The 24,663-nt window shown below is 40.7% G+C and overlaps 1 protein-coding gene across 1 annotated transcript in view; it reads left to right on the forward strand.

The window, feature by feature from the left end:
• SPIDR (scaffold protein involved in DNA repair) overlaps window positions 1–24,663 on the forward strand; it is a 216,721-nt gene that overhangs the window by 71,500 nt on the left and 120,558 nt on the right. The window contains exon 8 of the mRNA XM_069854054.1: window positions 10,326–10,545. Coding sequence (XP_069710155.1) covers window positions 10,326–10,545 — 220 coding nt within the window. The remainder of the gene's footprint in view (window positions 1–10,325; window positions 10,546–24,663) is intronic.

Genomic DNA, 24,663 nt, shown 5'->3' on the forward strand with positions numbered 1-24,663 from the left:
TTTATTTTGTATCAGTGTCCATGTTATCCAAACACCTCTTGTTTTCGCTTTTTTTTAAAAATTCCTTTCCGTTTGCTCCCCTGACCCCTTTCTGTAAGTAACCATTGTGGTTTGGCTGCCTCTTGGTCACTGGGATGAATCACTACCCCAGGAAAGAGCGCCTCCTCTCAGGCACACACTTTCTGGCTTTTATACAGTAGGGGGGTTGGGGGGTGTCTCACTTTTGGCTGCGGGATAGAAAAAACCCTTGTGCTTTCTCCATTTTGACAATTTTGGGCCAAAATTGGTTCGGCAGCCTGTCCATACGTTGTGATAGGCACATGCTAAGGACGTGCATTTTTGAAGGGTGATTGGTAATTCCACTTCTGTAATCAAGCTAACTATATTAGACAGAGACTTGCAAGGAGAGAAGATCAAGGCTTGCCCATGCTATACAGCGTTGGTTGGACACTTGTTGGGCTTTAGTTCTGACAGGGATGGATGTTAGGGCCTTGGCCATAAATTCAGATTTTTTTTTTTCTTAGCAAGATGTAAAAGGGAGACTGAGAAATGTGCAGTCTCTGTAACAGCATGTCTCTGACTGGTCAAGCTGAGGGTTTGAGAATACTCTGTGCAAGGGCTTTTACGCCATTTGCAAGCTTTTTTTTTCTGTCTGCAGTGCTGTAACTTCCCCATGAAGTTTCCTGTTTGGGCAAAGAAGAGATCTGGACAGTTGAGAGAGGGAGAAAAAAACAAAACAAAACAAAACCCCAAACCTTTTTCCCATCAACGTCTGCTGGTTATATGGGGATTGCATGATGCAAAATTAAAAATAGTGCTTTCCTTAGTTATATTCAAGCAACTGTCTATAGGAGAGGACACTAAAAATATTTGAAGCAAACTCATGTAGATTCCTTCTGTAACTTGTGAAATTTTAGTTTCTATACCTTTTATTTTCTATTGGTTTTATTTTCTGCTTTGTTATCATGAAAGCATCTCTTCACTTAAACTGCAGAAGCATGTTATTGTCTAGTATTTATAATCCGATACAAGATATTTGGTATTTGTAGGCCTGAGATTAAGATTTGGGATTGGATTACAATTGAATTTGAGTAACAAAGTGATAATAAACTCAAACCATTGATGCTTCAGGGAGAAGTGACCTTCGAAGGCCAACAAGTCTTTAGTTTGCTGAGGCAAGTGGAGCATGCAGGAGGGGACAGGGTGAAGCCCTTGAGATGAGGACAGAGTTTCACTCCTAACTTTCACTTCATTTTCAGGGAGGCTGAAAGGGTCACAGAAGAGGACATAAGCAATCGCTCCTCCCCTTCCAGTTTCAGTGACTAGTTAAGGTGAAAGGAAGAAAGAATTTTAGCGGCTTGAACGCCCTGAGGCTTACATAAAAATTTGTCTCTGTGGATGAAGAAAACAAGGGGAGACCTTAACAGGGTTTCTTTTTACCACGCAAAATTCTTCTAAAAGCACAGAAGTTTGAGCTTTGCTGGTTGTTGCTTATTTTCCTAGTTCTTAACAGTTTGTTTTATTACTTAAGAGTTAGTACTATAAGTTGGATAACTGGCAAGTGGCCAAATTTATGTTTGTTTTGGTTTATTTGTTTTGGTTTTGGGTTTTTTTGCCAGCCAACTGTCTGAACTTGTCACAGCATTGAGAAAGAAAAAGTCAAATGTAAGCTTGACTTTTTCAAACAGGAGTTCTTTGTATTGTTTTTATTTTCTTATAAGAATCAATAATAGCATGCAGAGTCACTTTAAGTAGCTTACGTATGTTCCTATAAAGAATGTATAATGTTTAAAGCGCAGCCAAATTCAGCAGCCTTTTTAAAATGAACATAGATGTGGCAAGAAGCCATCGTGCCTGCAAGTCCTGGTATGTTTTTGAGAAGTATCTTTTTGACTGGCTTCAGAAGTTACCAGCCCAGGAAGAATAACAACGTGTATAGATCAGAATAGCAACCAGATGTTTTTTTACAGGCTGTGAAAATGTTGGAATCTCCACCTGGTTTTCAACATTGACTTTGGTCTGCAAGGGTCTGCTTGGTATATACCTGCGTGCGGAGTTTGTTACGCCTGCACCTGTGATATTTTACATGGGGAAGAAGGAAGAGCCATAATGGTATGCCAAGCAAAAGGATATTTTTAATTTATGCCTATAATTAGACCTTTTATACTTTCTACACTTGAGAATGAAAGTAAAACTTTGTGGTCTGAACCAGAAATTGTGGGCTTGGCTATTCTTCCACTGCAGATAGTAAGTGCTCTCCCAGGAGGGTGTCTAGCAACTGCAGTTTTGGAATCCATATTAGACAATTAGAAGTTAAATGACATCGGGATGAAATAATTCCTTTGAAAAAAATTACTGAGGGAGACAAATTTAGAAGTGTGTTGCTAGTTTGCTTTATTAAACAAGGCATAAAATGGGGGTTTCTTTGTTTACTTTGTACTTCCATAATGTGTATTCAATCCATCTGTCAGAACCAAGTGCAGAGATTGATTTTCATTCTTAGTGCACTAAGTACTATTCCCAACGTTATTTGCACAAGATTCTTTGTACTTTCACCAGGAAATGTTATTTTATAGAAGCTTTTAGCTGGAATTAATGGAAATTTAACTTCTGTGTAACACCTGTTTTTCTTGTAGTTCATCTTTCTAAAGTTCAAAAGAATTTGCCAGTTAAGTAAAAGTATAATTACACTTTTCAACCATCTTCTTTAGAAATGTCAACGGACTATGTCAGGTACAGTACCAATTTGCTTCTAAACTGCAGTTCTTATATATGATTTGTTTGATAGCTCTTTGAGCAAAAGTAACAGTAGTGTGTCTTAAAAGCATCTGTCCTTCTCCGGTATCTTTCAGATATCATTAAGATCAAGAGTTGTGCATTGTGACTATTTAGCTGGTAGGAACAAATACAGGTTGTCCTGACTGCCTTTGCACAAAACAAATATTTGTTAGTGGTTTTTCAAAGGCTAACATGACTTCAAACAATCCCATTTTTCTCCAAGTCCCTTGGGTTTTCGTAGGAGTTTGTGTTGGATTTTTGAGGAAGCTCTACTTGCATGAATATATATATATATATTTTTGACTTAAAAAGGAAGTGTTGAAGTCCTCTTGCCTTGTTTACTTGGGTTTTTTGATCCGTGTGACAGATGGGGTAAGTCTTGTGGCTGAGGAGTTTCTTTGTTATTTCATTGTATATATATATATCTACATGTATATTTGCTGGTAGGTGTCTGTGTGTGTTCTTTATTGCCAGAGACTTTTCTTCTCTGTTCTTCATACTTGCATATGAGTATATTTTTTTTCCAGAGTGCTCAGTGGAGCGTTGTACTAAACTCTGTTTTTTCTCTGTTTTTATAAGATCTGTTATGTGTGCATGTAGTTCACTGTTTTCTGTGCTGGTACTGTGGCCTTTATGAAAACTTATTTCTACCTTATGTCATGTATTTGCTCCATTCCATTCTGTTGAGGTGGGCATGTCAAGTCCGTTAGCCCTGTGGGGGAGATCTATTCCCCCAAAGTTGCAAGATTTATAAATTCTCATGGAAAAATGGAAAATTGAAAAATTCAGGAGTACCCACTGTCGTAGAGTCAGCCTGCCTTTAGTTTGCTCCTGCTGATGTGATGGTGGTGTTACTGTTCTTGCTTCAGCTGATCTGATCTCCATGGAGATGCACTCGCTATCGCAGCTGACACAGTGAAATAATCTGGAATGGGGTAAATTACCCTCTTCCCCAATTCCTCTTCAGGACCTGGGAGGTGTTGCATACCCTACTCTGTTGTCTCAAAACACTTTTCCTCACCTTGCAGGTCTTGAAGGGACCACTGCTGCTGGATTTCTAGCAACTGACTCTGAAGAGAATTTGTTCCCTTTGAGAGCTTTCCCTTCAAGCTTACAGGTGCTCTTTTGCAACACTTGAAGAGTTACATTCTAGCAAAATTCATTTGATTGAGGTGAAACTGTATGTGGTCTTACTGATGTTGACACCTGATGCATTTCCATGCATCAAACCCTATGGATCCTCTCCCTGCAGTGTGTTCAGCTTCCTATCACTGTGTAGCAAGAGAAACATAAAATATGCAGTGCCCAAGAGATCATAGCTCCTATATTTTTCTCCTTATTTGTCTTCCTTATTGGTAGTTACAGAGTTATTAAAAGAAACTTTAGAGTTGTATTTCAGGCACTGAAGCCAGAATGTCTGAACAGTTTTGTTTTGCTTTTGGGTTTTTTTTTTTAGATTGTGCTCCTCCATGTTTTTCCTTTTCTTCTCTCCAAACTGTTTTGGTTGTTCAGAATCAAAGCAGACTGGCTTTCTTCCTAGCCTCCCTTCTAGGCTTCCCTTGGCATGACCAGTGCATCATTCATCATCATGTAAGTTGGTTGTTGATGTGGCTTAAATATATGCATCTACTGTGAAGCCACTTTGTTAGGTCTGAAGATTAAGGCCCTTCAGTCTGCCGAAGACTAGAGTATGCTGATGTTTTCAGAGGCTCAAGATCTCACAGTCTGTGATCTCCAAAGGAATGGGGAACTTGTTTATTTCTTTTTTTTTTTTTTTTAACCCTTCTGGAATTCAGCATAATGCAGAACATCTGCAAAATACTGTGCCAAACATGTTTTGATGTCTTGGTATATGGCACGGTATGTGACTGAAGGGCAGCATTACCCCATGTACTGAAATAATAAACAGAAATTAAAGGAACTAACTGGGGAAACTGATGTATTCAATGTGAAATTTGTTTGTTCATCTCCCACACGCTTGAAATATCTTTCTAGATTAATTGAGCTACTTCATGTCTGGGTTGCAATTGGAGTGAGAGAACAACATCCCAGAGGTCACCTGGAATTAAGTGATTAAACATGCACATAAAAGCAGATGTGCTAGGTGGTCAAACCTAAAGTTCTTCTAGTTTGGGATCCTGTTTCTGGCAGTGACAAGAGCTACCAAAACACCTAGGAAAAATTATAACAGGGCTAACACTTGATGATATCTCCCCGAAGTGATCTCCTGAAGATCTCTGACTCTTGGGCTTTCTGAACCACAACTAGTGTCTGTGTTCTTAGTGATTTTAAATACATTTTTTTTTTCTCCTACCAAGAACTTACTAGTTGTTTTTCTGAACCCATGCGTACAATGTAGACCTGTTTTGGTCACACAGTTGTGGAGGATCAGGCTTTCTTGGAAATTATGTCCAAGGCCTTTGCCACGTTTGTTCTGTTACTGCTGTTGCCCAAAAGACCTTTCCTTGTCATTTCAAAGATTCTCTTTACTGTAGCAGTGAGAGGTTGTTGTTCCGTTTGCCTAGGTTTGGATCAGGATTTCTCTGTCTGTTTCTGAGGAGACTGAATGTGTGACTGCTGTGTGTGCTGGTGGGGTGGTGCTGAATCTGCTTGTCCAGCCCCTGCATGGCAAGGATGCTGGAGGCTTTTGTCAGAGCTCCTTATTTCTTGGTTAGGAGGCAAGGGAAGCTCTTGTCAATCATAAAGAGGCTTCACCAGAGGTACTTCCTTGCTTAAATGACTTGTTCCTCCCACCAGACAGTCTCTCCTAATGGTTTCACTCATTCTGGATCACTTGTAAGTTCTGGAGAAGTTAATTTGTTTGATCGCGGTTCGTCTACCAATTAATTCTGTCTGTTGCTCTCCTGTGGGTGCACTTAACCACAGCATTCTTCTGCAAAGGCCTCATGTGACCTTGGCAGGTGGAAACTAACCCAGTTCGTTATTGGTACCTGATTTTTCTTGTACTGTGGCCCTTCTATGGCCAACCTTTTGAATCACCGCTAGCCAGCATGTTGCTGCACATCTTTGTAAAGGTTTTTCTTCTTACAGAAAATTGTTGAAAGTGAGAGAGCATTACAGGCCCTGGTGGCTGATCTCCCCTTCTTTTAAATGGTGCTCTTTAGAGGTGGCATGTTGTATATCCCAAATGCCTCTTCAAAATTCACACTTGGATTTATCAGTGCCTTTCTATCTCTCTTTATGGCAGCTCAAGCCTTGTGTATCAGGGATATCAGGGACTGAATTTATACTTCATGCCCCTGGGATTAATAAGCTGTGATTATATTCATAGAGCCAGATATTTCAGAAGATCTTTGAGACTGTGTCAGTGGGTGTTTTCTCTGACTTGCCAGCTGACTTCGTGTGAAGGCTATGGAGAGGTGCTGGGAGGTGCAGCTGTCTGTGCTAGGCTGTGTTCCAGGACTGGCCTGCAGCAGCCCTCTGTCACCAGGAGATCAGAGGGCCCAGGGATTTGCTGAGAAATGTGCTTATGTCTGACACTGACCAAGCAATTATCCGAGTTCCCATCTTTATCTCCCTCAAGCATTGTACTGTTGCAGAGGCATCAGGCAGCAAAGAAGAGCTTTGTTAAGCAGTCCTCAAATTGCTGTCTGAATGGAAGATTTCTGAACATATCCAGGCGGCTGTGTGCTCATTCTCTGTGAGTGTTCATGTGGACTTGTCTTTCTATGGGAGAAGAAGGTTATCTTCAAGTGATAAGTGAGCTGAAGTTTTTTGAAATGAACATTCCATAGGTATCTTCTCTCTTTCTCAAGGCCTCTCCACTAGCATTGTGCCTAGAGTCAGTGGTTGTGTTGGTCTCTTCTCCCATGTGATAGGTGATAGGATGAGAGGAAATGGCCTCAAGTTGCACCAGGGGAGGTTCAGTTTAGACATCTGGAAAAATTTCTTCACGAAAAGGGTTATCGGATGCCGGAACTTGCTGCCCAGGGCAGTGGTTGAATCACCATCCATGGAGGTATTTAAAAGATGGGGAGATGAAGTGCTTAAGGATATGATTTAGTAGTGGATAGGTATGGTTGGACTCAGTGATCTCAAAGGTCTTGTCCAACCAAGTGATTCTATGATTCTATGAAAGATAGCGCGGGGCATGCTCTGACCCATGTTCTCGTTACTGTAGTGTATTGCCTATTCATTGTGGACTTGGTGGCTTAAAAAAGGTGAAAGAGTCTGGCCAAGAGTGGTAGAATGTATATATGCTTATGGTATCAAATGTTCCTGTGGACCACTTGTCTTGAATAGCCATTATCTTTGTTCACTGACTTCATCCTGCCTGTCCTTCCTGTGTCCTGAAGGAGTTTCTTGAGGACAGTCCAGCCCGGGGACTGTAGGGGAAAAGAAGTAATTGGATAGTATTTGAAACTGGCTTAATCCAGCCTGGTTGGTCTGTCACTGAAAATAACCATCCTTCCTCAGTCCCTTCCTGCCCCACCTCACCCTTTTCCATCACTTGTTCCTTCCTCTTCCTCGTATCTGCTTGTGTGCTTTTCTGGCTTTGCAATTAGATGGCTTAGCTCATTGATTTTGTTAAAAAAAAACCCTGAAGAAATAAATTTATGAGTGATGAAAGATGAAAGCATATGCGGTGTAGGAATGGGCAGGACTGCAGCACAGGGATCATTTGCACCTTTTAAATATACATATTTAAGGTACTTTTCCTTGTTTAAGTTTACTTGGTATAGTCATGAAGCCTGCACATCTGCAGCATTGAATTGCTTGGGCTATAATTCTGCTTTGCAGGTGAAATTAAGTGAATGAGGACTTTGGCAAGCAAGTGAGAACGTATGTGAATTAGTCAAGGGTGAAAGAGAACCTTGCAAAACCTTAAAATGAGCTTTGCATATGGATGAACAAACAAGTAAACTTCTCTGGAAGCTATAGAAGTTGCAGTGTTCCAGCTCATCTCTTCACCCACAAATTCTCCCTTCCATGTGCAGCCACATATGTTTGATTTATTTTTGACTGACATAACAATAGAAGAGCCAAATGAATTAAAAACGAAGCTACGTTCTGAATGTTGGTGTTTTATCACATGCCAGGAACCCAAACTGCCTTGCCATGTTTGAGAGAGCACTCTATCGTCAGCAGTAATAATAATTTTTGAGCAATTAAATTAAACTATCTCTGTGCATCTAAATAAACAAATAGATTGTGGTTCTCTAGAATGTGCATGCATGCCAAGTGTGAGACTTGGCTAGGTGTTGAAATTGTGCTGCTTTTAATGTAGAAGTATTCAACTTCGTTTAGTTTCAGCTCCCAGTATTTGCACCAACTTTAGGACTGGCTTTCATATAGGTACAGTTCTTGATTTGTGTACTGTTTTTAACTGTTTCATAGTCAGAGGTATTTAAAAGAAAAAAGTTATTAGGTTGTAATTCGTTGTCTTCAACTTGCTTTATCAGCTGAGTAATATGTATGCTGCTGACCAGTAAGAATTGTCATAAGATAACTGCACGTTAGGAAAACATGGTTTGGAAGTGATGAACAGACTCCTTCATGAGCTGTGTTAATACATTTTTTTTAATACTGTGGTGTGTTTTGATATTGAAGTTGATTTCTTTTTTAACGTGGATGAAAATGCAAAATGTGCAGTATGTCTAGAGGGGAGAGGTAAAGGCTCAGTTGCTTTGAAGACTGAGAATTCTTGTGGTTGAGAGAATTTATTTATGTGTGCCAGATGACTTGGGGATGACAGAGGACCTCAACTGCAGCTAGTCAGGCAAAACAGAATTCAAGTGTGAATGTTCTGAGTCCTTGCCTTTAGGCACAGAAAACCAGTCTGTGCTCACACTTAGCAGAAGTTTGCACGTAAGGAGACCTTAACCATGCAGCAAGTATTTGGAGTGGCACTGGAGCCCTACGGCTTACCCTTAGAAGGTGACAGCAGTAAGGAGTAATGGTGGTGGCAAAGATCTCTCTTCCTCAGCCAGTTTCAAAGGACTTGGCAGAAGGGATGGATTCTCATACTCCCGTTTCTCAGATCTGGAAAAGGAGGTTGAGCTGTATTGGCTTGGACAGAAATGGCTTGTGTACATCACATCAGGGACTTTCTGTTCGAACCCTTTATCCTGCTGGAAAATACTGGTTCATGGGAAACAGAATGCTTTGCAGAAGCATGTTGCATGTAATGAAAACTGAGTTCACATAAAAGTGGTTTCCAGAATATTCAGTTTTACAGTTCAAAATTACTTCATTTCAGATTCAGTATAAAATGTAATACAGACTCAGGAATACAAATCAGGGATAGAATACTTTTTTTTTTTTTTAATATTGAACTTCATTTAATAAACCTAAAGGGTTTTAGGGCCTGGCTTCTTTGGTTTGGGTTTCTTGAGGGTTGGGTTAATTTTTTTTTTTTAAGTTTCTCATAAAATGAAGCTAAAATATTTTGATTTATTTTCCAAAGGAAAGGCATTCAGAGTTGTGAAATGGGCCTTAAAATAAACAAACAAAGAACAAGTACAGCTCTGCCATTAAGTTCCAGTACCACATTCACAGTCCCCTGCTTCTTCTTTGCTGTGGGAAGACAATAATTTTTATAAACTGTGCTTCTTGGGATTCTGTTTTTCCCGGTACAACTTGTGAATCAAAATGGGTAAAATTGGGGCTTTTGCTGCCCCTGGCCTCCAGCATCCTGTCTTTCCCCGCTAACACTTTGTAGCATTTGGTAAGTGGTTAACAATATCTCTCCCCTTAGTGACTGGAGTACAAATCCAAGTGGGGCTAAGTTGGAAAGAGAAGAAATCTTACATGATCTCACTGTACAGACCCAGGTCTGTCTGAGTAGCTGTTGCCCTGTGTCACTGCAAAGGGAGCTACAAGTTGTTTCATTTCAGTGCAAAGTTGTTTCTTGTTAAGGGTAGACAAAAGTGCTTAAAATCAAAGTGTGGGGATGCTGGTATTTGTTTACATTGCTTCAGAATAAGGGAGCCTTCTGTGTCCTGATAGCATGCTGATAAAATGGATTATTCTTTTGCAATAATTGTTTTTAGGCAGTGAATCTATCTTACTCCTCTTTCTCCACATTTGTCTCTAAATGTGAATCATTGACTTTTAAATACTTTGTACCTAGTGAGAGCTCTTGTAACTTGGTCCCTGACAACTGTTGCTTTAGGAAATGTCAAGGAGAGCAAACCCAGCTTCATTTTTAATGCGATTTTCTGCTTTTAAACAAACTTTTTTTTTTCCAATGCCCAATAAAAAAACCCCAAGGAACATAAGTGAATGAGTTGCAAGATTAAAAATTCAGATGTGGTGGGGGAGGGCTTCTCCTTCTAAGGAGTTTGTGGTTTCATAGGTGTTTGGAAGAAAGGCAGGCTTTTGTCTCTACAGTTAATAGTATCCATAAAGAAAAGTTACAAGAATATCTTAACATAAGTTATTGAGTGGAGCAATGTATTCTATTAATGTGTGGATTTTTTCGCATATCTGCAGAGAACACAGGATGCACATCTTCAGAGTGCCAGAATTTGTTTCCTTTCATCCAAAGTTTGCATTTTTACTTTTCATTTTGATTTACTTTCCAGATAAATCTGGTGTCCTAATTGTGAAGATCTTGGAAATGTTTGAGGAGTGTACAATAAAAGTTGCTATCTGCCAGCAACTGCAACAGACTCCTGCTACGGTTTCATCTGAGGACGCTGTCGTTAATGCAGGAGAACCAATACTCAAAGTCCTTTTTGTGAGAGAGACAGCAGCCCAGCTGAAGAGCAGGCCACAGGATGTCATCCACATCTACCCTCCATGGTGAGTAGAGAAAACTGGCCATGTTTGCTGTAGCACTGCAGAACAAGGGGGTTTGGTAGGATGCTGGTTGCGTTGTTGTGGGAAAGATGTTTTGAGTAGGACTTTCCTGTGGTTATCTGTCTCTGGCAACTGGACAGACTTTGACAGGTACCTTAAAGATAGCTAAGATAACCACTAAATGTGCAGCATAATGCCTCTAGTGTTGCTCAGGGCTTCAGTTTTGTTTTCACTTAGTATTTCCATGTTTAGAGTGATAGAAAGGCCTGAGCAATCTCTTATCAACAATAAGGCCAATAAAGTGCATACTTTCTGGTTGCAAAGTAGTTCAGGAATGCCCATCTGTTGCTGTGAGTATGGATGTAATGTTTCAGTGGAGTCTGTATTAACTATGTAGCATTCAGCAAAGACAATGTTCAGCTAAAAAAAAATGGGACAAAAAACCCCAACAAAGATATGAGAGATTCACGCTTTTCTTAAGGATTTGGTAGACTCCTTTTTCAGTAGTTCCACATTGCTGCTTCTGTCACTGTCTTCAGTTCCCCAGATCCGTCATCAGCGCAACCTTTCTGGAATTCTTCAAAATGTGTGGTCTACAGTTGGGATTTTTTTCTGAATTAGATGCTTTCCTGTTTTTCAGTGGTAGCATAAGGTGATGAAAACACTAGTAAAGTAGTTGGTTGTTGGTGGCACTGGGTTGGAAGGGCTGGTCTTCATAAAGATTCAAGAGAACCTTGAACTGGGAATATTACTCCTATTTTCACTCTTCTCCACCTAAATTATAAAAGAGGAGTTTTTCTTACGTATTTCAGTATTCGTTACCTGAGTTTTAGCCTCCAGCTGCAGTAGAATCCTGCCTCCAGTGTTTGACCGTATCATTTTGCAAAACACATTTTCCTGTTTTGCAAAGGTCCATATCTGTTTTTTGTCTTCATTGATAGCTGCAAATCTTTTTTGAGTTTCCCTGTTTGTAACCTTTCACTTCTAAAATGCTATTTAACTCTTTCTGGAGGCAATTCAGAAATTCAGGGAAGATACTTAATCCATTGTTTATTAAGGCTACAGATACAAGTGTCAATAATTCAGATGTAGGTAGATTGGTAGCTAAGGGAAATACAGTTGAATATTAATCACCTCCATGTCTGATATGAAGTAAGTTGTTGCTTCTTTTACCCTTCCTCCCACCCCTCAAGGTACTAATGTTTGTTCTTGTTTGCCCTTTCCTTCAAGAGGCTTCTCTTCATGCTTTTGTTTCCCCTGTTTTCTTCTTGTTTCTCTCTCCTACAAATTTCCATCTTAGTACTATTTTTCCTTTTCAGGTTTCCTCTGTTGTTTTTAAACCACAAGGCATTGCACTTATCCTACTGTATCTTTCTGTAAAGACCTTAACATGCACTGAGATTTTTGTACCAGCAAAACTGTTTGAGTTAGGGTATGATTTGGTCTTCCTTCCCCCCACTTCATTTTCCTTTTCCTGAATGGTTACTGGCAGCTTGCTTAGCGTGTGTAAATCCCAGACCATTCCAGCTTGTTCCACATCTGCTTTGGGAAGATGAAGGTCTGCACTGATACAATCCTTCCCAGACTAGAAGCATCTGTAACTATACTAGTGTCGTCTTCTCATTTATTTAAATTCTAAGATGTTCTGGAAATAAAACTCATTCCTATGTAGATATAAACTGAAATTTCTTGAAAAAAACTTCATAGCTGTCTTTTCCCAGAAATATCACTTTCTATTTGCTTTTGGATTTTATTTTAGTAGGATGCACTTTTCATGTAAGCAAAAGGTTATTTCGTAAAACCGGATTGTTTGGGCAGGGCTTATATCTGCGTTTTCAGAGTTGCTCTCCTTACCTATGTGGCTCTCAAGGCACTTTATAAAGACATTAGTCGATAGTGGCAAAACTGCATTATATTTAAACTCTAGTCCCATTTTCTATCATTTTGGCATTATCTTAATGTCAGTCATCTCTATTCAAAAGAAGTGGGGCTGGATACTTTTAAACTGGAGGTAGGGAGAGAGATGAACATAAGGATGGGGAGTGGTTTTGTTTTAGATTATTATTTGGCACTTTTAGTTTACATTAATTGGAAATTGGACTTGTACACTTAAAGGAAGTTTCCCCTATCACATGTCCAAGCTTCTATTCTGTTAAACTCTTCATCATTCAGAGTTCTCAAGTAAATGTAGTTTCTGTTACTCTGTATTGGATTTGTCCTGCTGGTGTGAAAAACAACAGAAAAAACTGTGTTAAAATGCTTTCCTGTGTGACTAGTGTAAAAATGAAGTAACTAAATCTAACCCTGACATAGAGAAATAAGCGTATTTATCTTACTGATATCAGAAGCAGATGGGAACAAACAAACAAAAAATATAGGCAAGAGGGGACAACTCTTGAATGATTTGGCTGTACTTGGGACACACAGCACACTGTGCATAGTCGTCCTGAATTTTGAATTACTTGTATAGTAAGGCAGAATGGGATGAGATGGATTGATTTATAAGTTGATTACTTCTACTGCTTTAAAATAACACCCTGAGAGTAGAATTTCCAGATATCTTCAAAATAACACCGTAGAATTATATTCTGACTTTGCTTTTTGCCTTGTGGCCAGGCAGATGAGCGGGTAGATAAGATGCAGACACACGGGCTGCTGGCTTCTGTAACTGTTAGTGAGCAAAATTTGAAGGCATCATTCTAGATCCTTTGTAAAATTAGACTTGGCTTTTGCATTTATATGTGTTGAGAACATGGTGCACAGCTTGGTATGTGAAATGTCTCTGGCAGTTGACAGCATAAATACTTTGGGAAGCAGTGTATAGAGATTTGTTGATATGTTTGTTGGTATTTGTTTGCATACAGAATCCTGTGATACTTCACCGCTAGAATACAAGCAATTTAATTTAAAAAATAAAATATTGACAGGCGGCTGGTTATAAAAATCTTATCAACCTGGTCGTTGCTGATGAGAGCAGTCCCAGCAACGTCAGAGGAGCTTTGTGTCAGAGTAAGAATTTGCAGGACTGAACCCTGATTCTTTATAACTGGATATGGATTTCTTTGGGTCTGGTGTCTTAAGGTGCATACTTAAAGTCTTGAATGAAAGGGATTTCATGTGAAAATTCTCGCTTGCTATAGGGAAAGCAACCCCGATAGGCTCATTAACACTTTCAAACCAGTGTGTCTGGTGAAGGATGGAGCTCAGGTACCTGGCCTGTGAGCCATGGAATGGGAGCCTGCTCTGATCTTGAGGCTATATAGAAGTGCTATTGCACTGCTGTGTCTAAATAAAACCTATTAACTTGGACACATCACATGAAGATGGTTGTGTGTTTTGGGATGAACCTGGTTTGTGTCTGGCCAGCTGAGAACACAACAGGCGAAAGAACTCAGCCCTGCCTGCCCCGGCCTGTGCAGGCTTGCCTTTGGTTTTTGTCTTTGCCGTACCTGAGCAATTTCTTGGATTAAGATTTTAAATGAACACCTCATAATTTTTACAAACTGAATCTGAGTCATTAAGTAGTTTTAACAACTGGAAAAGGAAAAGCTTTTTACTGTGTGTAATTAAATCAATTACTAAGTCTTTATTCACTTAACAGAAATACGTATCCAGCAAAAAGTGAAGGCTGCTTGATACTACAAAGACACGACAGAATGGGAACGAAGGTTTCTCTGTTCCACTGGTGGTGATTTCATGGCTTGAACTTGCTTGGAGCAGGGGGTGGGGTGTTTATTTAATTGTAAAAATTATAGAAAGAACTTGCCGTACTTAACAAAGTGATACGACTTGGTATTTTTGGAGACTTCAGGTCTTTTCTGCTGATAGCAGGGCTTGAGGACTGGCAGTTTCCTTCAGATATTCCTGCCTCCTTCTTGTAGATATGCCTACTGTTGAGTGTTCAAGATAAACTAACCTGAAGAAAATGGTGCAGGTTAGGATTCTTTTCCATACCATTAAATTTAACAACTTCAAAATATTTTTCATATATTTCTGAAGTTAAACTGCTAGAAGTATATTAATGTTAATACAGTTGCTGGCAATAGCAATATAAACCACAAGTCGTGTTTGGTTTGAACAGGCTCAGAAATTGATCTGTACCTATTGAATGAGATGGTCTGGAAGCCCCTATTTCAGGAGGTTCACGCACTGCTGATAACTGGAGGGCTGGGACAGTATGAACGGGACAGAATGGCTTTGTGTTCTGTTCTTACACTGCCTGTAAGTGTAGGCCATTCTGCACTGCAGAAGACAGGATCTTTGGCTGGGCAGACACTGTTCCCTCTGCAACTTCTCTGCACTTAAAAATAAGTGGAAAAAAAAAAAGAGAGTTTATTTTAGGAAGTCAATATGGTAAGTATATAAAACACTAAACATTGTGACATCAACAAGTGACTTCAAAGTTGTTCTGTAGTTTCTCTTAACCTATGAAACCACAGGGGATCATAATTACTCAGCTTTGAAAGTGTTCCAGTGCCTGGTGAGTGTTTAATGTGGACTTCTCATTTCTTCTTGCATTACACTAGATTAGGTCTCTCCTCAAAGAAGTTTAGAAGAGTTTGAATTATTTATGGCCAAGAGGAGTTCACACAAAACATTGCTACAGATCAGTTGATGTACAGTGATGAGACCTTGTATTCTCAAGTCCTCTAAGGCGGGCTGGTGATAGAAATTGCTGTAGAAATACGCAAACAAGCTTTGAACTAGTTTATGTACAGGAAGCAATCTAGCTTTGCGGACTTACATATTCTTCTAGTTTAGAATTATCCTGGATATTCCATAGGCTGTTTTGTTGGCTCGCTAACAGGACTTATGAGAGATGATTATGCTGCTGTCATTTTTGCATTGTATGGAACATCTTTTGCATAAATTCAGTTTGTCTACTTACTCCACAGAGAGGCAGCTTTTTGAGCACTTGATTGATCAGTGGACAAAACTGATCTATGTTCAACATCTGCCTTTGATGAAATCTAAGCATTTATACATACACACACACATATATATACGCACACACATGTATGTATCCACATGTACACATATAAATATTCAAACAGATGGAAAAGAGGGGGGGGAAAGACCGCCAGTCATATCCCGGCCATCAGAAAGCTGTTAGCTCTGTCTTTACGTTTGTTCTTTGAAGATGTTACAATAGGAGAGTGGAAGAACTCTGATAAGAGGGACTCACTCAGAAGATAAAATTCTACAAAATTTCAGATCTGTAAAGCCAGTGTGGGCACAATTTCTAAAGTACATATGGGAATGGCCTTGGAGCCAAAGATCAGATCATATCATCTGCTTGGAATTGCTTCTCAGAGTTGATGCAGTTGTGAAAACTGAAGCTCATTTCAGAAGAAACTGAAGCAGCTGCAGGCTTCTTCAAGTGTTAGTATTTTTATTTTTTGTTAGGATATACGTTTTCTAGTGCAATCACTTCAAAAGAGACGGGTTGTCTTTTGAGAACAGGAATACATATACTTTTTGGGAACTGAAAGTTGTCTCTAACAAGCTTTTAATGTAATTTCTTCAGCACTTCTGTTTCTTTATCCATTTTGAAGGAGGATTTTACTAATTTTTATGAATTTTAATATAATTTTAAAAATAAATCTGATTTTTTTTTGTCCCTCCCCTCATGTAAGGGGGAGAAAGTTTTATCTGTAGAGCTGCTCAGGTATACCTTATTTTATGTCTCTCTAACTAAAGAGATATTATTTCTGTTTGCATGTAAAAAATTAAAATAACACGTCATAGTAATCAAATCGATGAATAATTGTGTTCCTTCATAGGTGAATGACATAATTGGAAAAATACAGAATTACAAAGCTTTGATTCCAAGAGGAGAACAAGTCACTTATGCTTTCTCTGTGATTTGTCACAACCACCTGAAGCAACAGATACCTGGTATTGTGGATGTGGGCTTCATCTAATATAGTAACACGATCACCCTTGTACAGTGAAATAGACTTGTTTATTTTTATAAGTGGCATTGATAGATGCTTTATATGTATGTCAGACATAAAATGTTAGTACTTTGTAAAACAAACATGAAAGAACTCTCTCTGAAAAGGCTTTTCCATGGAAAAAGGAATGGAGAAGATGGGAGCTTCGAGACTGTAAATCCAGAGTTCTGTAGAAGATTAAAACTGGATTTTCAAACATGATTGTCTCTGAGCTAAGAGCTGATGGTATCTTGATGCTGAAAAAGGGGACTTCCCACTGTATTGTAGCAATGAAGTGCTGGGATTTTATTTATATGTTTGTCTGCTTTCAGCCAAATCAGAGGGGTCAGAAGCAAGCAGTGTGTTTGCAAAGCAGCAGCTTGGATTTTAGATCAAGATCGAAATGCATTGTGGTCAGCACTAAAACCTACAGCAGGGGTAGAATATGTCTCTCTGGCCAAATGGACATCTGGACTGGGTACACGCAGTCAGTTGTTAGCTTCTAGTTCATGCAACAGCTACCCAGGCAGCTTACACAGAGCTTGCCTAGAAGGGGCCATTGTGCTCCAGAGAGAGCCTCCACCAGGGTGACTTTCTTCAATATGGGCTGTTTTACTTGTAAAAATAGAGGAGATGTAGAAAAGAGGCAGTGAACATAAATAGCCTGATTTGTGCTGGGGACGTGGGGGTTAGTTTTCTAAATTTTTGTTAAATATGGACTGAGAGTGGTGTCCAATTAATGAGAAAAATATTAATCACCTCACTGTGGTGCTTGCAGTTTGGGGAATTAGCATACATTTGAGATTTGAGTCCATGGGGTTTAGGAACAGAAGTGGTAAATTATGTTTTAAACATCCATTCCTTACAGTCAGTGCTATTGTTTACGTTTGAATTCTTAAGTTACTGGAAAAAACATTCAGTGAGAATGAAAATGTCCTATCTTAATAAACACAAAATATTGATATCCTGAAAATCTAATAATGTGTGCTTTTTTTTTTTTAACGCAAGTTCTGTACTTGAAACTTTCCAGCTTTTATAAGTGAGGAAATTCCAAGCATTTTGTAGTGACAGATACTGTTAATGGGTAGTTGTCCACTGACGTCAAAAACAGAGGATGGTGAACAGCTTTGTTCAAGTCAACGAAAAATGTACGGTCTTGGATAAACTCTGCGTTAGCAACGGAGCTATCCATGATATACGAGCAGCTTCACATGAGTTCCCATGTGCATTCAATCCAATGCTAAATTCCAGATCTTGTTTAATGAGCAGCTGATGGAGCCAAGACCTGGCACTGCGCAAAACCCTGCAGTCCGCTTTATCCAGTCATGAAGGAAAAACAAGCTAAATAAGTTCAGATGAACACATTCAGAATTACTGCAGGGTTATTAAAAAGTTGTGATTTGTATTCCTCTGCTAATGTTTATGACTAACACATTTGGGACGTGTAAAACAATACTTAATTTGTAAAAAGACTGTGTGCCAAAATTCCTGCAGTAGTTTAACCACTAAAGAGCAAGTTTTGACTGTGTGAGTGTGTTTGTTTAAATGTTTAAGATAATCAGTAACCAGCTAATTATTTTTTTTAATCACATTTTAAAAAATTATTATTTCTTCTTGTTGGATTGCTGTTCAGCATTTTCACTTTGTGAAATGCAATGTATTTCCGTAGCTTATTGTGGAGAAACAATTTTAAAGACAAGTGCCATTCTCTTCAGCAGGTGTCATTAGCTACTGTAACAGTAGGTGTGTACTTAGGGTAAGATTTTTACATGCAGTTCTGTATGCAGTCCTTCTGGTCCTTCTTCTATTGTTAGTGTATTTATAGAAAGATTTTTTTGTTATCTTTCACAGAATTGGCCAATCTGAGCCCTAGTTGGGCTTTAGCCCTCCTGATTTTTCCTCTGCACAATCTCACTTCCCTCCTGTAGTCCACCCAAGATGCATGTCCCTTCTTCCAAAGACCATAGACATTCCTCCTCTTTTCGATGTCCCTCAAGATCTTCCCTGCTCAACCAAGCTGTTTTTTTCCCCGCCGGCTCCTTTTCCAGAACATGGGGATGGCTTGTTCCTAAGCTGCTAGAATTTCCTTTGTGAAGAGCACCCAGCCCTCCTTGGCTCCCTTTCCCTTAAAGACTGTCTCCCATGGGACTTTGCCAACCAGCTTTCTGAACAGTCCAAAGTCTGCCCTCTGGAAGTTTAATGTGACTGTTCTGCTAATCCCTCGACTCACCTCACCTAGAACTGAAAATTGTACCATCTTGTGGTCGCTTTGTCCCAGGTCCTCTAACTGTCACATCCCCCACAAGGCCTTCTCTATTCACAAACAGCAGGTCCAGGAGGGCACCCTCCCTTGTTGGTTCACTCACTACACTAGCTGTGTGAGGAAGTTGCCTTCCACGCACTCCAGGAACCTCCTAGACTGCTTCCTCTCTGGGTATTGTACTTCCAGCAGATATCAGGCAGATTGAAGTCTCCCACCAGAACGAGAGGCATTGATCTAGAGATTAACCCCAGCTGTTTATAGAAGAGCTCATCAGCTGCTTCTCCTTGGCTGGGTGGTCTGTAACAGACTCCCATCACAAAATCTGCCTTCTGGTGGGCTCTTCTGATTTTAACCCACAGGCACTCAATCTCCTCATCGCCACAATCCATCTCAATGGTGTCCAAGTCCTTCCTTACGTAGAGGGCTACCCCACCTCCTCTCCTACCCTTCCTATCCCGCCTGAAGAGATTGTACCCCACCATGGCTGCACTCCAGTTATACGAGTCGTCCCACAATGTTTCTGTGATGGCAACTACATCATAGTCTCCTTGCCCTACAGTAACTTCCAATTCCTCATGTTTATTGCCCATGCTGCCTGCATTGGTGTAAATGCACTTCAGCTGGGCTGGTGAACCCTCAGCCCTCATAAAGGGAATAGTGTTCATTCATTTCAGTGTAGTAAGCAAAAGTTAATTACCGTATTCCTAGCAGAAATAATAATTAATCCTCCGAAGTATTTCAAAAGGGGAATGTTGCTTTAAAATATTTGAAAAATTTGGAATGTTGCTACCCAAAATGCAGTATTTAAAACATCTCTGCTGTCCTGTGGTGTGGCGGAAAAGGGGCCAACAAATTTTGCTGTTACTTCTACCAGGCATATTTCCTTCCTTTCAGTAAAAGCTTGTGGAAAAAACACCCGTGGTTTCATGTATTTTTGGCAGCAAGAACATAACCTGGTGTATAAAGCTGTTCAGCTGTGAAACATTCAGTGCAGCTTTCTGTGTGTTTGAGGAAGCTCCTCTTCCTAGCAGTCTTCTGAGTCAACATTTACCATGCAGATTGTGATGTATTACTTCTCTCTGAGTGGTATGCTCCTTTGACAGCTTCCTGAGATGTCTTGGAAAAGTATTTTGGTTGTTACTGTCCCAGTATGGCCTTCTGGCAGACAGGGTTTCTCCTGGCCGAAGTATCATGTATCCATGGCATTAGAAGTGGTGCACAGCCATTGATTTTACCTTTGAGGGATTCACTGCGTGTTTTGAAAGCCAAATCACTGATATGGCTCCAAAAAAAAGAAATCATACTTGGCAGTATGTAGGAGGAGGGGTTTGTGCGTGGGTGGTTTTTTTAGGGGCATTTTTTGCCTCTATTTAACCTCTTTGGACTCCTGGAATGATACTTGTTGTCTCTCTCCTTGATAAAAGAGTTAAGAAGCCTAGTGAACTTTGCTGTGGATGTTTCTGGCTTTGAAGGTTCTTTATCTCTGCCTTTCTTAAGTCTTGGATTTTTATTTTTTTAATAAGGAGGGATATGTTTGTGGTAGAGCAGATCGTGATGATGGGCTTTGTACATAGTCTCTACAGTCCTTGGCTGGTGTAGAAGATAGGTCTGCATGTCCACTTTAAAGCTGCTGCTTCTGTTCACAGCACATCTGTTAGTGCAAACTCAAGCCTGTCAGCATCTTCAGCTAATACCTTGTAATTTGAACTGAGGCTATGAAGAATTTCCCACTTTTGCCATCTCCGAAGTACTGGTGGGACAGACATTGTAGATAACTACATAACTACTCTGAAAAACTGGCAGAATATCTGCTGGAATGCTGCGTGCTACAACACAGTGAAAGCACTGAACTTGAGAACACTTTAGATTCAGCACAAGACCATAAACTGTATCGATTGTATTTGTGTTTTAATTTGTCTTCCCATCATGGCACAGCATGTCTGCCTCTTGTGTTTCCTGGAAACAAATCGCTCCTTCAAGATGAGGTTCATTTTTGAGAAATGTGGGCAACACAACTGTGTGAGGCTTGTATGTTGCATTTGTGCCTTACCAAGTACTGCTTGCCTTCTGGTTCTCCAAGCTTGCCATAAATATTAATTTAATGGGGCTGGTACTGCTTTATGCATTGTGAATATACAGACTGATGAAGAGATAAATTTTATTGATATGAGACTTTGCTGGAATTTACAGAATTTGTAGTTTTAAAGAAGCCCAGATTTACAGTATCTGTATGTCATAGTTGTTCTTCAAATTATTTGAAAACTTTTTATACAGGATAGTTCTTGATTATCTTCCCAAATATTTCTTACCTTTTATCTCTCACACAGAAATAAATAAGCTACCCGGTATTTTCTTTGTCTTTTTGCAGCCTCTTTTGTCTGATACTCATGGCTTGCAGTTTGAGAAGCTGTGCATGAGATGATTTTTGCTGGGAAATAATTGACTCTAGGAGTTGACTTTGTAATCTTGCTGTGTAGCAGGGAGCCATTTGCTAGCTATACCCTGAAATTGCCCTTAGCACCAGCTCAGCTTAGAGGAGAAAACAAGGGGGAGGAATTATTTCAACAACCTAAATATAAATTACGCTTTTTCAGTTGGAAAAAACCAAAACCAACTGTAATATCAGTTTATGTATTAGATTACTCAAGCCTAAAAAATAAAAATAAATCCTTATGGGATTTCATTCCTTCCTGAGCATAAGTCCTCAAAAATCAGGAAATTAAAGTCATATCTGAAGTGACCAGCAACTGAGGGCAATTCTCAAGGCTTAGGTGGACTGTTCTAGAAGTTGATAATGTGATACGTTGATGTTTGTTTTTAAAATGGGTTTGGGTTTGAATATAGCTAGCAAATGGCTCCCTGCTACGCATTTATTAGTTAATATATCAAATTTATTATTAGCTTTAGTTTGTTTGTTTAACTGTTATCAGACTGCTATTGCTTTATTAACTACACATGTGTTGTGGACAATATGGGGGAAAATACACCCTGCAAGCTTGCAAGACAAAATCCAGCCTTACTGTATAACCTCTTCAGATGTTTATACTTCTATAAAATGCATATATTGGCATGTGTAAATCCTGCATTATGAAAATGTAGGAGCCCATGGTTTGTTATCACTCTTCACTGAAACTGGGCATGATCGTAATTAAATGCTTTAGGACTGGAGTCTGGAAAAGAGAGGTCCTCAGGCGGGACATTGAGAGCGCTCTATGCTCCTCCCCTTCCCTTCTGCTTTGGCTTTCCTCAGCTTCCTAAGCTATGATATTTTGGAAGTAACACAAGCAGTCACAATGGTGATGCATTCAATACTATCTTTATTTTACTGTGTCTTGAAGAATGCTTTCCCTCTGGTGTCCTGTACTCCTTGTCCATTGTTTGTACCAGACCAGTTGTTCTTGGGACTGGGCTGTACACTGAATCATTTAAATCATTTGCTTTGAAAATGAAACATTTTCAGTAAGGTTTGTTGAGCAATATGTTTTACTGTGTGGTCTTGCTGTGGCACCGAAGACCCAACTGAGCAGGCATGCAGCTGGGCAAGGGGCCAGGGCTGAACCCAGCAGGTCGAGGGAGGTGATTCTTTCCCTCTACTCCTCTCTCATGAGACCCCACCTGGAGTATTGTGTCCAGGAACTGTTGGAATGGGTCCAGAGGAGGGCTACAAAGATGATCAGAGGGCTGGAGCACCTCTGCTGTGAGGACAGGCTGAGAGAGTTGGGGTTGTTCAAACTGGAGAAGAGAAGGCTCTGAGGAGACCTTATAGCAGCTTTCCAGTAGCTGAAGGGGGCCTACTAGAAAGCTGGGGAGGGAATTTTTACAAGGCCATGTAGTGATAGGACTTGGGGTGGTGGATGCAAATTGGAGAGGGGAAGATATAGACTAGACATTAGGAAGAAATCCTTCACAATGAGGGTGGTGAGACACTGGCACTGGTTGCCCAAGGAAGTTGAGGCTGCGCCCCCCGGAGGTGTTCAAGGCCAGGTTAGATGGGGTCCTGAGCAGCCTGGTCTGGTGGGAGGTGTCCCTGCCCATGGCAGGGGGATTGGCACTGGGTGATCTTTAAGATCCCTTCCAACTCAAACCATTCTGTGTTTCTAACCTTGCAGCATTACAGATTGCATTGTGAACATTGTGTAAAGACATCTATTTCTCATGGATAAATCCCTGCCAACAGGAATCACTTTACACAGCACAGTGGTGGGAAAACACTTTTCCAGGTAGCATGTCCGTAGTGGTTCTGTGGGGTAGTGGAAGGTCCGCTGGTGGCAATTCCATCCGTCCCTGCCCCCGTCTCCAGGCTCGGTGCCCCAGCGCCCGCAGCACCCAGGGCCCTGCCCTGCCCTTCCCTTCCCACCGGCCACGGAAGGCGGTGATGCCGTCAGCAGGAGCACAGGTAGAACGGCTCTTGGATGACTGATCTCTCCCAGACAGCCTTGGGGCTTATTTGTCCAGAACTTTTTCTGGCGTCAGTTTCATGTCCGTGAAGCAAGAGCTGGCAAAAAGGGGATTTCTTTAGGATTGTGTGCCATTACTTTTGCACAGTGTTTAATAACCCAGTGCATTATCTGTTCTGAATGTGCATGAGGCCGTCACCACGCTGTTTACACAACTTTCTTCTCCATAAAGCTGAAGAAGGCTGTGTGCCATTTAGTTTAACACTCTTAAAGGCTTCTCCGTACTGGTTGCCATTGACCTTGCATACTGACAAACCACCCTCCACCCCCAGTGCGAAACTGAGCTCCTCAAGGATGATTTCTGCAAAACAACTGCAAATTTATCTGAAACCCACTGTAATTTTCTATACTCCTCCCCCAAGATATTTACAAACTTTGCTTTGAAGTGAGCTTTCCAGGGGAAAAACTGAGAACTTTCCTGCATGCTGCAGGTTTTGTTAAGAGCTACCTCCTGGCAATGACAGGCTTTTAACCTGTTGAAAGCCTAAGAGACCTCTTGTGAGGTTGGCGGGCATGTTTTTCTGTTCTTTCATGTTTCAGCTAATTCTTTCAATCTTTGTAACTGCTTCAAATGATCCTCTTCAAGACTTAGCCTCTTGTGATTTTTAACATTTTATTCTGTCTAATGCCAGTTCTTAACCCTGGAGGGAAAGTGCTCAAGTTTTTGGGTTGTGTTATCCCGTTCCTTTCCTCTTGGCTCTCATCTCTTGATTCTGCTGTGGCACATCCATCATTGATTTTAAATTATCATGGAACCTTTCAAGACCTTTCTCCCATGATACATGGTTAGGGACTTGCTTGCCCAGCTAGACACCCACAAGTCTATAGGGCCGGATGGGATCCATCCAAGAGTATTGAGGGAGCTGGCGGATTTGCTGGCCAAACCCCTTTCCATCATCTTCTAGTAGTCCTAGCTGACTGCGGAAGTCCCACTGGACTGGAGGCTGGCTGATGTTGTGCCCATCTACAAGAAGGGTCGCAGGGAGGACCCAGGGAACTACACGCCTGCCAGTCTGACCTCAGTGCCAGGGAAAGTCATGGAGCAGGTGATCTTGAGTGCTATCATAGAGCACATGCAAGAGAACCGGGTGATCAGGCCCAGTCAACACGGGTTCACAAAAGGCAGGTCTTGCCAAACTAACCTGATCTATGACAAAGTGGCTCGGCTGCTGGATGAGGGAAAGGCTGTGGATGTATCTTCTTGGACTTCAGTAAAGCCTTTGACACAGTTTCTCCCAGCATTCTGCTTGAGAAACTGTCAGCCTCTGGCCTGGACAGGCGCACACTCTCCTGGGTGGAAACCTAGTTGGATGGCCGGGCCCAGAGAGTGGTGGGAAATGGTGTGAAATCCAGCTGGAGGCCAGTGACAAATGGGGTTCCCCAGGGCTCAGTGCTGGGTCCAGCCCTGTTCAATGTCTTTATCAACGAGCTGGATGAAGGCATCGAGTGCACCCTTAGCAAGTTT

The sequence above is a fragment of the Phaenicophaeus curvirostris genome, chromosome 3 (genome assembly GCF_032191515.1).
Source record: "Phaenicophaeus curvirostris isolate KB17595 chromosome 3, BPBGC_Pcur_1.0, whole genome shotgun sequence".
NCBI classification, from domain to species: Eukaryota; Metazoa; Chordata; class Aves; order Cuculiformes; family Cuculidae; genus Phaenicophaeus; species Phaenicophaeus curvirostris.